At 39.1% G+C, this 17,528-nt stretch overlaps 1 protein-coding gene across 1 annotated transcript in view; it reads left to right on the forward strand.

Moving 5' to 3' along the window:
- Positions 1-17,528, forward strand: part of LOC126248251 (WASH complex subunit 1-like) — an 85,065-nt gene that overhangs the window by 39,086 nt on the left and 28,451 nt on the right. Inside the window, exons 4-6 of the mRNA XM_049949101.1 lie at positions 7,147-7,292; positions 14,418-14,629; positions 16,046-16,404. Coding sequence (XP_049805058.1) covers positions 7,147-7,292; positions 14,418-14,629; positions 16,046-16,404 — 717 coding nt within the window. The remainder of the gene's footprint in view (positions 1-7,146; positions 7,293-14,417; positions 14,630-16,045; positions 16,405-17,528) is intronic.

Here is a 17,528-nt window from a genome sequence, read left to right on the forward strand (position 1 = left end):
CTGGAGCTTGTGGACAAAAAACTCCGAGCCATAGGTATCTTCCTAGATATAACAAAGGCATTCGACATGGTTAATCATAGTATACTTTTGCAAAAGATGCATTCCTATGGAATAAGAGGAAATGCCTATGACTGGTTTAAAAGCTATCTGGAAGATCGACAGCAGTATGTCGAATTAAATGAAACTAAGCTCTCAGGTACAGCTAGCACTGTACATTCCTCCATACATACCATAAAGCAAGGCGTTCCCCAAGGCTCCGTCCTGGGCCCCTTGCTGTTCTTACTTTACAGCCTACCAGACACAAAAACCCTTTTGTTCGCTGATGACACCTCTATACTCATATCTGCGCCTGAACAAATTCTCCAATCTAATATAGATAGGACCACAGATCAAATAAGTCGATGGCTTCAAAGTAACAGGCTGCTGCTTAATGCAAAAAAGACAATTGGAATAACCTTCCACACTGCCCAAAACAGAAATCCATTACTAACAACTATATCACTGGAAAAAAATAATGTTAAACTTGAAAATGAAATAAAATTTTTGGGGGTCACTATTACTGATACGCTCACATGGAAAAGGCACATTGACGTTACCAGCACAAAACTTAGTAAAGTATGCTTCATGATTAGATCAATAAGGAACGTCACTAACACAAGTACTCTAACCACAATGTACCATGCACTCTTTCACTCTGTACTTAACTACGGAATCATCATCTGGGGCCAAAATTCTGAGTCAATTAAGATATTCAAACTGCAAAAGAAGATAGAACAATTATGTTCAAAAAACAAAGAGACACTTGTAAACCATTATTTAAGAAACTAAATATTTTGCCCCTCCCATGCCAATACATACTAGAATTATTATTCTTTACCAAAAAAAAGTATCAACAAAATTAGCAAATATATGGATTACCACAATTATGACACAAGATCAAAAACCTCTCTAAGAATACTTCCCCACTCAACAAAACTGTACAGTGATGGTGTCAAGTGCATGGGAATAAAATTATATAATCATCTTCCAACTTTTATACAAGAAATCCAAGAAATAAATAAATTCAAACAGACAGTGAAATCTCTTTTAATAAAAGACTGCTTTTATACCATCCAGGAATATTTGGAATCAAAATTGTCTTAGTGCATGATAATGTATCAAAGCTGAATGTTGTTAAGTCAGTTTTGTCACATCATGTAACAATTCTCTGTAAAGCTGTAACTTTAAGTAACATAATTTTGTAGGTAATGTAAAATAATCATTCTTCTGTGTTCTTGTTTACTGTTTTAGACTCCTGTAAACTGTATATTTGTATTGACTTATCCCATATCAGTTGTACAAGCCATTGTACTGATTTGATCTATGGGACAAATAATAAATAAATAAATAAATAAATAAATAAACTGCATGGAGTCATTGGCAGATGTAGAGGTAACTTCTATGGTGTACCACAGAAATGTGCTGGGGCTTTTGCTGTTCACATTGTTTATTGACCTTCTGTCACTCGCTCGACACGTTACAACTCAGCTAAGCAGGCAGACGGTTTGTCATATATGTGTGGATGTCTGAAATGTTGTAGAAAGAGTTTATCAAAGTCTCAACTATGGGAGCCATTTCTTTGGATCTGACACACTTTGTGGTATCCTGCAACTGTAATTATTTGGACTGGATGGAGATTATCTGCCCTTGGACTGGGTGTCATGTTATCATCGTCATCATCTCATCTTCATCGACACGCAAGTTGCCCAATGTGGCTTCACATGAAATAAGACTTGCAACAGGGCGGCCGGACTTCCCTGGACAGGGCCTCCTGGCCAATGCCTTACGATCATTTCATTTCATATTACAAACCAATGAAACCTCTGATCTCTCTTACATCTGTCTCTTAGGCATTCCTTTCCCTAGAAAAGTTACTACAAACTTCATTGATGTAAATGCTAGGACATGTTGCAATAATGGACATTAAATTTTTATACAAAAAATAACTTTGTAATATCTATGTATGTGTTATATGAGCTTTGTTTTTGGATCCAGGTAAATGCATAATAATATTAAAAGAACTCATTCTAACATTGGTAGGATATTTACTTTTCCTCCATTCAGCTATTCAATCTTTTCGTAAAAGAAATATGTCCTCTTGGATTACTTCTTCCTGTGATTCATATTCATCATATTCTGATACTTTCTGTTCTGTGCCTGAATCATTACCACTTTGATATACACAATCCTTGTTCCTAGAGTCAGCAATATCACTGCCAAATCTTCATCACTCAGCTTTTGGAACCACTCCAGCTATACATCAGAACCTCTACTAAACTTGTCCCTATGGGTTTTAGGAAAGCCTCTGACATTTATTCCATAAACTAAAAGTGTAGAGAATATTTCCTTGTTGTAGATAAGTAATCTAGATAAACAGCAAATTAACTGTAATTATTTTAAGATATGCCTAAAATTACACATGTGAAAGTTGGATTGCAACTAGGAAAGCAGTGAAGCAACATACATTTACTTTCTTTTAGATTGTAGCAGTAGTGCTCTCATGGATGACAGAGGTCCTCAAAGATATAATAATGTTTCATAAACACTGCAACCCTGCATAACAGAAAGCCACTGATGGCTGAAGCTATCGGATGGAGAGTTAATGGAAAGGTACTGAAAATGGCACAAACTGAATCCAGTCCAGTCAGACAAAGTAGAGTGGGAAAATCATGTAACTGACGAGTGTCATCTGTGTGAGCAATGGAGAGTTATGACCTGGCAGACAGTACTAATAGTAACCTCAGACTTTCTGCAGATGATGCAGTTATCTGTAATAAAGTACTATCAGAAAAAAAAGCAAACAATGGAAAATCCAGGATGGAATAATGACAGTATTTTGAAAAAGGATAGCTTGCTACTCATCATCTAGAATGATGTTGAGTCAGACAGACACAACAAAAAGACTACTAAACGTGAGCTTTCGGCTAAAAGCTCACATGTTTAGCAGTCTTTTTGTTGTGCTTATCTGTGACTCAGCAACTCTCTATGGCGAGTAGCAGTTTATCCATTTCATAATGTTGTCACTATCAGAAAAAAGTTGCACAAATATTTAGTCATATCTTGACAAGATTTCAAAGTAGCATGCAGATTGGAAACTTGCTTTAAATGTTCAGGAATGTTGAATATTGCACTTTATAAGATGCAGAAACAAATCAATGAATTATGAGTGATATCATTCAAATACCTGGGGGGTCACAATTTATGGGGATATGAAATGGAATGTTCACAGAAGCACACTTGTAGGCAACATATTTGGCAGACTTTGTAGGAAAGGTAGTGGTCAGACTTCGGTTAATTGATAGGATATTGGGAAAATGCAGTTACTCTATAAAGGAATTGCCCACATAACACCTTTCTGACAGTTTATAGAAAATTGCTGAAGTGTGTGAGACTCATACCAAATCAGACTAACATGGAATAATGAAGAAATACAAAGAAAGGCAGTGCAAATGGCCTCAGGTTTGTTTGAACCATGGGGGGGGGGGGGGGGGGGGATGTTAATCAAATACTGAATAACCTGACTTGCAGATGCTTGAAGATAAAACACCAAGTATCCCACGATGCGTACTTACAAAGTTTCGAGAACCAGCATTAAGTGTGTGTCTGTGAATATACAACCACCCTCCACCCCCACCTATTGATCCTGTGTTGACTGAAAAGGCAAGATTAGACTACTCACGGCATGTGCAGAAGCACTGAATCCATCTTTCTCTCCACACTCCTTATATGAATAGCACCATCCAACCAACCTTATGTGAATGAAGCAACAAGAATCTCTAATAAGTGGTACAGTGGGAAGTACTGTTTGCCCTGCACTTTACAGGGGTTTGCAAAGTCCAAACATGTGTAAATGTTGGATTCTACAATGAACAGATGTCAATGATGTGGAACAACATGAGATTTTGCCGTCTTCTGTCATATTTGAATCCACTATGTTGCATTGGGCCAGAGCATTCTGTTTGTAAAACTGTGTCATTTCACTGTGACACTTGGCCCTGTTCTTCAATTTTTCTAGCTGACTTACTGTGGAGTCTCACCAGATTTTTTCCTTTCATTCGGCTTGGAATTTCTCCCAACTGTTTAGCTTCTTTTCATTGTTCCTGAACCACTGCTGGGCCGTGCTGTCCAAGTAAAAGCACATATTACCAAATACGTCATGTCATCACACCTTTGGTGATTGAGGACTCAGTCAAATCCTTTGTCATTTGGCAGGTTTTGACCCCTCTCTCTCTCCCTGGGAAATACTGATGGATGCCTGCTATGCAGCTGACTTACAGCAATCCATTGGTCTCTGAATATATGGGCCCTTGGAATGATGAAGTGCTTGTATTCCCGTTCTTGTCAATGTAGGCTATGGCTTTTACTTTGGCTAATTACAGCCATACTGATGTAGATGTTTTGAAGTATCTGGCATCTCTATCAAATAATGTCATGTTGTAACCACAGTTTAGTCCAAATCAAAAAACATGGTCATCAGTGAACTACAACACTTAGCACTGACCGTGCGGTTAAAGGCGCTGCAGTCTGGAACCGCAAGACCGCTACGGTCGCAGGTTCGAATCCTGCCTCGGGCATGGATGTTTGTGATGTCCTTAGGTTAGTTAGGTTTAACTAGTTCTAAGTTCTAGGGGACTAATGACCTCAGCAGTTGAGTCCCATAGTGCTCAGAGCCATTTGAACCATTTTGAACTTAGCACTGAAAGCAAGTTTATTATTGATACTAACATACAGTCAGAATAGAACTGAATTCCTGTGTGGAAAGTGCTGATTTTCTACAAACATAGAATATTTCAGAATATGCAAATGTAAGAAGTTTCAAGGCCCTCCCAGAAATGACACAATGAAATAACAAATATTCGCTGGTGGAAAGTTTTGAACTGGTGACCAGCAGCATGCCAGTCAAGGTGCTAACTGCTACTCCACAGGATGTCAATACAAGATTCATTTTCTAAGATGCTGAGCTTTATTCATTCTTGTATACCACCCTATTAGTAAATAAATTCTCATAACCTAAATTTTCAACTTCCTGTCTGATGAGTCTGTTAGAAGAAACAGACTTTGCATCTATTTTTACACTACATCTTAAAAACCATGATGTATAATTCATATGTTATTTAATGCTTGTACTTATTTGCATCAGTAATATCTTTTGTTTATTTTTAGAGCAAGTTTATCCATTCCATCAGAGGTTTGGTCTGCCTGTAATATTTTTTTTTTTTTTAATTTTGTCTACAATAAAGCCTACACTTGCTCTGTTCCTCAGTAAAGAAATGTATATCTAGATTCAAATTTTGTGGCTACTTATATTTGTGATGGTACCTTTAGTTCTTAAAATGTTGGCAGGTAGCAGTGAAAATCTTTTTCACATTTGTTGTGATTCATGCAACACGGGATTCAAATTTTCTCTGTAGGCTTCTAAATATTTGCTAAATTTAAAGAATCAACACACATGGGTATAAAAGATCTTTGATGAACTACCAGAAAGTATAAGATTTAATAGTGATGTACCTCCATATCCATTGCTGTCACTGATTACCTTAGTTCCTGGGATTTGAAGATCCAAATAAATCTTATTACATTCTACAGTGGCATTTCATACTGGTTTTTAACAACAAAGCCCATAAGTGTAAGATATAGAAGACGACTTGATTCCCCCTTGGGTTCAGATTTCTACCGGTCCTCCCTTAACAGGTCACGCATGCAATCCACTCAGTGAGCAGCTAGTCAGGTAGCAGAGTATGTGCGAAATGCAGATAAAAAAAAAAAAAAGCAGGTTAGGGAAATCCCATTGTTTATCAGCTGCAGTAAAGTGCCAAACCATGTGCGGATCAGCAAGAACACAATCAGTCGCTACTATTAAACAAAAAGTTTAAGGCATAAGGATAATTCTGATTAACAAGTATAGTAGAAAAAGCATTGGAACAGATCTGTGCACTCGACAGCAAACATTCAGGTGGGAGAAAAAGAATGTAGAGAATCTCTGGGAGAAGTTCATACATATTCTAGGCTATGTGTCGAATAAATTGATGTCAAGAAGACAGTGATAGATGGCAACAACTCATCACATTTCAGCAATAATATTAGGAAGTTACTAAAAAAACAGAGATAGGTGTATAGTAGATTAAAAAAGGGAAGAAGGCTGAACAAAGCAAAAACTAGTGCAAAGACAACCATACAGGAAGCATTCAGTGAATTTGAAAGTAATATCTCACCTTCTGAGTTGTTAAAAACCCTTAAAAAGGTTTGTTCCTACATAAATCAGTCACCGGAACAAAAAGATCACCTGTCTACAGGTTCTTTCATGATAATAGCACTGAGATGGAAGATGACAAATTCTGTGTTCCAAACCTGCTTTACTGAAGAAGACCATAGTACATATCATAACTTTGACCATCACACAGGTGCAAAAATAACAGATATGGAAATAGGGACTGCAGAATTGAGCAGCAGCTCAAATGGCATGGTGCAGGAAAGGCCAGAGAACCTGATGAGGTGTCCGTTAGATTCTGTATTGAATATATGAAGGAAATGGTACCTCTTCTAGAATTCAGATTACCACAGGTGACTGGGTCAATGAAGTGTGCCACATGACTGGAGAAGGCTACAGCCATTTCAATCAGTAAGACCTGTGCACAGAACTATAGCCTTGTCCCACTGATGTCAGTTTCCTACAGAATTATATTGTGCCAGCATATTGTGACTTTCCTGGAGCCCAAACAACTCCTGTGTAGGAATTAACAAGGATTCTGCAAGCACCAATTGTGTGAAATGCAGCTTGCTTTGTTCATTCACAAGATTTAGGAGACAGGAAATAGTGGAGCTTATAGTGATGCTAAGTTTATTGAGTTTTAAAAAGCCTTTGATACTGTTCAGCAAGCAGTGAACTTGGGGCTCATTTGGAAGGGTAGCAGCAATCTTCACACACACACACACACACACACACACAGAGAGAGAGAGAGAGAGAGAGAGAGAGAGAGAGAGAGCATGTAGTGGTGGTGGTGGTGGGGGTTGTAATATTTTCAGGCATTTCTGGGAGATGACAGCCTGGTTTTACTAGTTTTGCTTTGCATTTCAATGTTATAAATCTGTTTGAAATCTTTGTTCCAGGACAGATTGCAGTTTTTTCATGTAAAAGTTAGCAGTAAACTGTTAAGAAGAAATATGGAAATTGCCCCTGAAGAAGGACTGGGGAGTCTCCCTAGTGATGTGGACTCTATTAGCTCCCTACTCCTGTTCAACACTTCTGAAAACCCGTAAGTGATACTGAGAGACATGCATCATAATAGACTACATTGTGCTGACAATCCAGTTCTCTTATTTTACAGTTTAGCGATGGAGTGCTTCGTGTATGTAAAAGAAAAAAAAATTCTTACTAAGTAAGCTGGTACTACACATAACTCACATTTACTTTCACTTTGATGTACTCGGTTCACGTCATACTGATGTTATTTTCAAAGAAATATATGATGACATGTAAAAGCCGAATATATAAATCTCCCTGAATGAAGTCTCTCGTTGAATGGTGCACAGTCCAGTATCCATCTTCCTGTGAGATTTAAACTGTCTGGACTGTGCATCATCTGCTGCTGTCATTGTGCCTAGTTCAGTAATTGAAGCTTTACTCAGCTCTGTCTCATGTTTATTATGTCCACAGAGAACCTCCTGTAAATGTCACTCTCAAAGAAACCTTCAGGTTGTTGAAAAACAGTGCTTCATGTGAACTTATTTCTTAATGGCATTCTTGTTTTTGTGAACTTTCTATTGAGCATGTTTGGGGTCTGCAAAACTTGTAGAAGTTCTGTCAGGGACACACATTTGGGAAGTACTTTGCTATACAGCACTCCAAATTTGGAGCAGAGATGTTCATGGAATGCAAATCTACATCTGTATCTATATCGACATCTACATTCATACATAACTCACAAGCCACCGTACGGTGCTTGGTGGAGGGTACGTTGTACCACTACTAGTCTTTCTCTTCCAGTTCCACTTGGAAGTAGAGCAAGGGAAAAAGATTAGCTATATGCCTCTGTATGAGCCCTAATTCCTCTTATCTTATATTAGTGGTCCTTACATGAAATGTACGTTCGTACAAATCTAGTACCCTACCTCTGAATTGTGTCAATGTCTTCTTTTAATCCGACCTGATTGGGATCCCAAACACATAAGCAGTACTCAAGAAATGGCTGTACCAGTATTCTATAGGGTGAACTGGAAGGAAGGTACATGCTTTGAGGGATGATGGTAGTAGTAGTAGTAGTAGTAGTAGTAGTAGTAGTGATTCTGAACAAAAAAGGTCATACGAACTTATGTCCTGCTCTTAAGTGTTTCTGATGACACTAGTGAAAACAGTACAGAACGGGACAAATGCAGGTGATAGTGAATGAAACATTGTGCTCTAATATTTTGTTTAATTGTGTATGTTTCCTCATAAAAGGTGTTCAAAAAGTCCACAGTCAACTGCAGTGCATTTTGCAGCTCTTGTAGACAGCTGCTGTGTTGCTAATCTGAGCTCACTTGTATGGTTCTTTAACAGAGAACATGCATGTAACATTGTTTTTCCTACTTATCTGCATTAACTTAAATTTTTCTACATTTAGAGCCAGCTACCATTCATCACACATACTAGAAATTTTGTCTAAGTCATCTTGTATCCTGTGCATGTGCAGATGAAGTGACAAATGAAATTTGTACAAAGACTGGGATTCGAACTCGGGTCTCTTGCTACCTATTTTATGACATGCATGTTAACTTTGCTTTACTGAATTTTACACATTTACTCTGACCAGTTTTGGTTTTTCACCCATCATCCAGGGACTATACGAAATAAACAGAAATGAACAATATTTGTTACTGACAAAAAATACACAATCCATATTCGTTAAGTACTAACATCTTACAAAGCAAAAAATAATACAACTTTTACATTTCATATATCATGCTACAGATGAATGCCATACTCCAGGGGATATTATGATACACATCAAAAGTTACCATTGAACTACTGTGACTAATTCAACTCAGGTACAGAGACCAAGCATCAAGGATACCCGTAGATCCACAGTAAATGTATGACACCATACCAAAGAATGTATCCATTGAAGATGTTACAATCCAAGAAACAAACATGATTTACAATTGATCATTATGAAAATAGCTAATGTATAATATAACATTTTTTTTATTAGTACAATATATTCACAAATGCACATGCATGTTACCAGGATATCAAAGTAACATCACTTAAGTCAGACTAATAAATAGCCTAGGAATTACCTCATATACATGTGGAATACTTCATTGTATTGAGTATGGTGCAATGTCTAAAAACAATGAACAGAGAAATCTTTGAAAATAATGTGAGTAGAATTGTTGCCAAGCAATAAAAAATATAAAAAAAAAATCACATACCACATAAACTCCAGATACACTATGTGATCAAAAGTATCCGGCCACCTGGCTGAAAATGACTTACAAGTTCGTGGCGCCGTCCATCGGTAATGCTGGAATTCCATTTGGTGTTGGCCCACCCTTAGCCTTGATGACAGCTTCCACTCTCGCAGGCAATCGTTCAGTCAGGTGCTGGAAGGTTTCTTGGGGAATGGCTGCCCATTCTTCACGGAGTGCTGCACTGAGGAGAGGTATCAATGTCAGTCGGTGAGGCCTGGCACGAAGTCGGAGTTCCAAAACATCCCAAAGGTGTTGTGTAGGATTCAGGTCAGGACTCTGTGCAGGCCAGTCTATTACAGGGATGTTATTGTTGTGTAACCACTCCACCACAGGCCGTGCATTATGAACAGGTGCTCGATCGTGTTGAAAGACGCAGTTGCCATCCCCAAATTGCTTTTCAACAGTGGGAAACAAGAAGGTGCTTAAAACATCAATGTAGGCCTTTGCTGGGATGGTGCCATGCAAAACAACAAGGGGTGCGAGCCCCCACCATGGAAAACAAGACCACACCATAACACCACCGACTCCAAATTTTGCTGTTGGCACTACACATGCTGGCAGGTGACATTCACTGGGGATTCGCCATACCCACACCTTGCCATCGGATTGCCACATTGTGTACCGTGATTTGTCACTCCACACAACGTTTTTTCACTGTTCAGTCGTCCAATGTTTATGCTCCTTATTACAAGCAAGGCATCATTTGGACTTTACCAGCGTGATGTGTGGCTTATGGGCAGCCACTCAACCATGAAATCAAAATTTTCTCACCTCCCGCCTAACTGTCATAGTATAGTACTTGAAGTGGATCCTGATGCTGTTTGGAATTCCTGTGTGATGGTCTGGATAGATGTTTGCATATTACACATTACAATCCTCTTCAAGTGTTGGCGATCTGTCAGTCAACACATGAGGTCGGCCTGTACGCATTTGTGGTGTATGTGTTCCTTCACGTTTCCACTTCACTTTCACATTGGAAACAGTGGACCTAGGGATGTTTAGAGTGTGGAAATCTCATGTACAGATGTAATTCTGCTCTCTCACGATGTCTAATGACTACTGAGGTCGCTCATATGGAGTACCTGGCAGTAGGTGGCAGCACAATGCACCGAATGTGAAAAACGTATGTTTTTGGAGGTGTCTGGATACTTTTGATCATATAGTGTATGTGTATGTTTGAGGAGTGTTACATCATAATTGAAGTGTCATAGAAATAAGATGTATAGTTCATTAAATGGTAAACAGGGAATGTCTGGTTAAATCACCAGTACGAAAAAGTTTCCAAATATTTTTCGAATATGAAAGCCATCCATTCACAAATATACTAACGACTTTATAATTACATTACTGTTCTAATATGTACAACATCTAAACTCCATCTTCTTATAAGAGAGTAGGTAATATGATGTAAATATCTAAGAGGGAAACATTGAATAATATCAAGTACCTAGACATATTTCTGGGAGTGACCATCATATAGGATAGTCCATCCATGGGTCAATGTAAGTGTAGAACACCAGGGAAAAAAAACAGTAGTTTCATCGCATTACCAGAAATTATATGAGAAACTGAATACCATTTTTATGGGAACATCATAACAGGTCCTTGACAAGGTTTAGTCGACCACAAATGACGAATGCATCATGCAACAATACCTAAGGTGTACGTTTGACACTAAACAAATTGTATTACACAGAGTAAATGTGTGATACTGTCTTTACATAAGCTGGTCCACCACGGCAAGGTCATATCACATCGGATGGGAAAAATCGGTTTTTAATTGTCCTGAGGCCAAAAACAGCATAAAAAGCATCAATCAAAATCAAATTGAATTATTAATGTATGTGTGACTGGTGCAAAACATGTTCAATATGCTGTCCACCATTTTCTGCAACAAGTTGAAATCAAGAAACAGCATGTTCCATAAGTGATTGAATTGTTTCCAGGGTCACGTTCAGAATGTGCTGTGCAGTGTGTGCCTTCAATGCAGCTAAGTTTGCAATTATAACACTGAACACAAAATCTTTCAGATAGCTTCACGGCCAGAAGTCACACAGATTAAGATCAGGTGATAGAGACGGCCAGGCTGTAGGGAAATGGCAGCTGATAATTCTAGCATTTCCGAAATGGCACTTCAGCAGCTTCTTAACTGTATTTGCAATGTACAGAGGTGTGCCATCTTGCATAAAAATGATCCCATCCACACATCCACTCTGTTGGAGAGCGCAAAAGACACTTGTAGCACTTAAAAGTGACTGTACAGGTAACAGAACCGGAAGCACCTGTCTCTTCTGGTCTGTTGGCTGCAAAGCATGTTCTGTAAGAGCTGATCAGTAAATCTCTCCTCTTTTGCAATTGCCCTTGTGCTCTTCTAGTTGTTTTTTGATCATTCAAAATGGTCAAAAAACAACTAGACCGAGCATAAACTTTCTTTGAATGACTCTAAAACTGTCATGGTGGAACTGGGTGGCCAGTAAAAATTCCAACAATTAACTTGACAGTGGCAAGATGGCCACAGGATCGGCTGTATGTTGTTAGCTCCACATTTATGTGGTTTTTTTTCGTGTTGCATGTGCCACTTTTGTGAAATGTCAATTATTCAAGTGTGCATTTTCTTGAAGAGACATTAAGTGGAAAGAAGGCAAGGCGAGTGACTTAAAAGTTGTAAGTGGGATCGGTTGCCGCCAGCTTGAAGAATTCGCATTGGCGTTTGCCCTGCATCAGCTGAGGAAAGGCACACAGACCACAGTGCTGTGTCAGGTGCCCACTGCTGCTGCTAGCTGCTCTGCCATCCCGATCAGCCATGACCGATATGAGGTGAGCCACACCTGACACCCTCTGTACAGTGCTGCTTATGGTGACTCAATGGAAAGCAACATAAGTCAGTGGTGCAGATTAATGTGGAGAAGCCATGCATTGCAGAGTGTTTGACATCAAATGGGCTAACAGATGTAGTCAGGATGGCTACCTGGAAAGGAATGGTTCTGATTCACACAGCTAATTTAAATGATATTGCTGAAGGGAAAACTGCAACAATTAGGGAAGCAGTAAATTTACAACAGTGGTATGAAGAACTGATGACATTTATTGAAAATGAATTTTCTGGACAAAAGATGACACAGGCAAGTGCAAGTGAATGGAAAGTGGAATTACGGGATAAAATGTCGCATTGGGCAGTAGAGCAGGTTTTATTAATTGGCAGCTTGGAACAACTACAAAAAGTAAAGACAGTTATAGAAAAAATTCACAAAAACGGTTGAAAACATAAGCAGTTGCGGTGCTAACAATGCCACCTCGTAGAGGCGTAACCAAAACAGCTCCTGGAGCTAAAATTGTGGCAATGCAAACAATGCAACAAAAGTAATGACCTTAATAAACTCCACCAAAGAGAAAATTTGTATAAGGAAGATCAAGCAAACCAATATTATAGTCGTGATGGAAACTGCTACACGAAGTGACACAGAAAAGATAATGAAGAACACAAAGGTTCAAGAGACACTGATTTGTGAACAGCCTAAGAAAAGGAGACCTTTAATAGTACTGTGTGACATCCCAGAGGAGACAGATGTAGACACTAAGAGACACAATATACATGCAAAACCTTGAAGATGAACTGACTAACGAAAGCTTCGAAAGCGGCTGTAGGCTGTATGGTATGATTCATGACAGGACCAAGGTGAAGAAAAGTGGTCCATCAAGTTTTTGAAGTGAGCCCTCAGGTTAGAACAGCCCCCATGAAGCAACAAAAAGTATATCTTGGGTTTTGTTCAGTTTCAGTGAAAGACTATCTAGTAGCGAGGTGGTGCGTTCACTGCCAAGACCTTGGTTATTTGGCAAAATATTGTGATAAACAAGTAATAATCTGTGGACATTGTGGGGAAGAAGGCTATATCAGAAAAGATTACAATAAAATCAGACAAGCGGCAGTGTGTGAGCCATGTAAACATAGGTGTAAAGAATGCACAAGGAACACAGATGGATGTCACTTGTATCAAACCCTCCTAACAAGTCAGATTTTAAAAACAGGTTATGGGTAGACATTTCATAACACTAGAAAGCAATGAGGACTCTAATGACACCATCAAGTGCTGTCTATGTAAGAAACATAAATCACCATCAAGGAGGGGGCACACTGAAAAAGCAAGAAATTTCTGGCATAAAGTAAGCATTAAGTATCATGGAGCATGCAACACAGACAAAAGCAGAGCATCATGTGCCTACAAAAAAGCAGGAAAGAAGTTTCTGGTGAAAACTCGGAACTCTGAGGTGTAACAGAGAAGCAAGATCAGAGGCAGATGTATGAGTGACATATAATACCATGCAGTTAGGAATTTGTGACACAAATTGGGCAGTTGTACTTAGAATGCAACAGCACACATCCTGAGGAATACACTGCATTGCCTACAGAAATAAAAGAAGATTCTCCAATGCAGAACAAGAATCTGCAACAGAAACAGTATGAGACTGAGTCAGCTCGTACGGGAGACAAACACCGACTACAAAGAAGTAAGCAATAAAACACGGGCTAGAACTGATCAGTGACAGATTTATGAAAGCATAGAGAACGTTATGCAGCTTACTAGACTGGAAGAGCCAATGATGCCTACTACGGCATTAAGACATCTATGAGGTTTGGGACTTAAATAGTGGCAGCTATTTATTCACAACCGATACAAAAGAGTTAAATGTTTGCACCTGTTATTGTCCTCCAAAGTAGTCACCAGCGTTGTGTAGAACCCCCTGCCAGCGATGTGGGAATACCGTTAGCAGAGCCTGTTCTGTTGATGGTGCAGCAAGCAATTGATTTAAATAAGTTGAAATCTGTTTACATCATTTGATTCTTTCTCTTGTTTTGCTTTTGCCATTAAAGCCAATGTGGAAACAAAGAAAATCAAAGGAAAAATACGAAGACTAGTTGTATTTTTCAGGTACAAGCGTTATGTCATGCTGGATCCTCTTGGTGCTCTAACAAAGTCTCGGCAAATTTTGGATGAAGACGAACACCATATGGAAGCTGCTCCACTGTCAATATCTCAGCGGGAGCAGCTAGAGCATGATACAGGAGAGAACTACTTCTATTCACCAGATCTTGGAGAGGTCCCACAAATAGATGTTCCACTTGATCTTCCTGACTTACCAGGTTAATTTCTTTTTCATTTAAGTATTTTACCATGAGGTTCAGTTTAAAGGATCCAAGACAGAAATGAAGTGTATGGTTTACATACATTGTCTTTGATTCATGACCTGACTCCTGTTCGTCTCTAACATACGTTACAAATAATGTGTAGTATAAAATCAGTGAATCTAACAACATTCCTCTTAAATATAATTACAAGTATACAACACAGTGCTTAGCATATTGATAGGTTTAGGATGTTTAAATTTTTGTTTAAAGATTTGGTGAATTAATGTACATTTGTTAAATGAACCATTGACTAGCGTTAAACAATATGCAATGACAACAATGACGTGACTTCATTTTTCTTTTCAGTGTTGTGGAAATGTTTCGCAGAATATTTCACACAATTTGTCATTAATTACCCCAAAGACTTATCATTTCTGCAATGTATCATGAATATAAATATGATAAAATATGTTGTATTAAATTGTGATCACGATTAGGCTCTATGTTCTCAGTCAGTGGAGTGCAAATTATTAGGCTCGACATCAGCAGATTGAAATTTAGACCAGGGGCAATCCTACCATCAGAGCAGTGGCATTCTGAACAGGTCAAAATGGTTTACAGACAAGGATAAAAGATTTGTAGATGCAAATAGGTATAAGGTACTTGTGGATGCAGATAACTCTATTATCTGTGCAGGCTTCTACCTGTTTCCTATCCCATTGATATTCAGTCTGAGCGTATCCTGTTTCTTACACGTAGATACAGTTGATCTTGTTTTCCCATCATAAAATTTCAAAGTTAATGAATAGAGAAATTGATGCCTACTAAACTTATCTACTGTCATAAGAGGTACTCGAAGACAGAAAAAGAAGTATTGTAAAAAAATCTCTGTAGAACATTCCACGAAACAGTTGTCAGTGAGGAATTTAAATAATCTTGTATAGTGGAACAAAAGCAGTTTTTCTCATGATACATCCATTAACGAAATGGGAAGAATGTATAATTATGAAACAAAAATATTATGCCATCCAATTTACAATGATTTGAAGAATATAGATGTACATATGTACTGCCTAAATTCCTGACATTGATTTTGCAGTAACGCTAATTTACTACGAATAACGTGCAGTAATTTTCTTGAAACTGAAATTTTGTGTTTTACATAACCCACATTAGAGGAACAAATCAAAATAATAAAATCTGTAGAGCCAGAAGAGCAACAGATGTTGGTGTAGCATTTCTCATTATGAACAGATGTGTGGTTTAAAAAATGCTTTGAGGTTCACTTCACAAAATTTGTAGTTATCACTTAGCTGTTGGGAAAATGAGGAGGAGCGGTGGCCATCTCCAAGTGTACCTTACTCATACAGCTTTTATAATAAGCAGAAAATTGTTTATCACTCTCCACTATATACGACATTTGTGTGTTAGGAGTTGCCGATGACCTCCGCTACAGTACGGATTCAGAGCCTACGATCGCACCATCAGTTACTACAACCCCAGCCATGCCAGATCTGCCTGGTCTGCTGTCAGAAACACCTGTTTCGTCAATGTCTCTCCCGGAGCTGCCAGCAGTACCTTCGGCAGTTATGGCAGTGCCTGAAGTTGCGCCAGCAGGGCCTCCCCTATTTTCATCCTCACCAGCCACTCAGCCTCCAGCTACTGCTTCTCCTCCACCGCCTCCACCTCCACCCCCACCTCCTCCACCACCACCCCCTCCACCTCCACCTGCATTACTTCCAGGTGAACACAACACCACCATTCCTACGACTGTTGACTCTGTTCAGGAGGTATGTAGATTTAAACTTGTACTTGTAGGGTATTGTAACTGGTACAGTATTGTACTCAGAATGTGTGTGTGTGTGTGTGTGTGTGTGTGTGTGTGTGTGTGTGTGTGTGTGTGTAGACACAACTCAATTCAAGCCTGTTTCATCCCTAATGACCTCATTATCAATGGCACGTCAAACCCTTCCTTCCTCCCTTCTACATCCAGTCTGGCTGATGTACCAGACAAATGATTATGCAATACTAATAGTTTATTTATTTATTTACATATTTACACGTCAAGTTCCGTAGGACCAAATTGAGGAATAAATCTCCAAGGTCGTTAAACATGTGCGTACATGAAATTTCAACATACACTATGTGATCAAAAGTATCCAGACACCCCCAAAAACATAAGTTTTTCATATTAGGTGCATTTTACTGCCACCTACTGCCAGGTACTCCATATCAGCGACCTCAGTAGTCATTAGACACCGTGAGAGAGCAGAATGGGGCCCTCGGCGGAACTCACGGACTTTGAACGTGGTCAGGTAATTGGGTGTCACTTGTGACATACATCTGTATGCGAGATTTCCACACTCCTAAACATCCCTAGGTCCACTGTTTCTGATATGAAAGTGAAGTGGAAACATGAAGGGACATGTACAGCCAACCTCATCTGTTGACTGACAGAGACCGCCGACAGTTGAAGTGGGTCATAATGTGTAATAGGGAGACATCTATCCAGGCCATCACACAGGAATTCCAAAGTGCATCAGGATCCACTGCAAGTACTATGACAGTTATGCGTGAGGTGAGAAAACTTGGATTTCATGGTATACCGGCTGCTCATAAGCCACACATCATGGTGGTAAATGCCAGATGATGCCTCACTTGTAGTAAGGAGCGTAAACATTGCACGACTGAGCAGTGGAAAAACGTTGTGTGAAGTGAGAAATCACAGAACACAATGTGGTGATCTGACAGCATGGTGTGGGTACAGCGAATGCCCGGTGAACATCATCTGCCAGCATGTGTAGTGCCAACAGTAAAATTCAGAGGCCGTGGTGTTGTGGTGTGGTCGTGTTTTTCATTGTTGTTTTGCATGGCACTATCACAGTACAGGCCCACACTGATGTTTTAAGCACCT

Source organism: Schistocerca nitens, chromosome 3 (genome assembly GCF_023898315.1).
Source record: "Schistocerca nitens isolate TAMUIC-IGC-003100 chromosome 3, iqSchNite1.1, whole genome shotgun sequence".
Taxonomy (NCBI): domain Eukaryota; kingdom Metazoa; phylum Arthropoda; class Insecta; order Orthoptera; family Acrididae; genus Schistocerca; species Schistocerca nitens.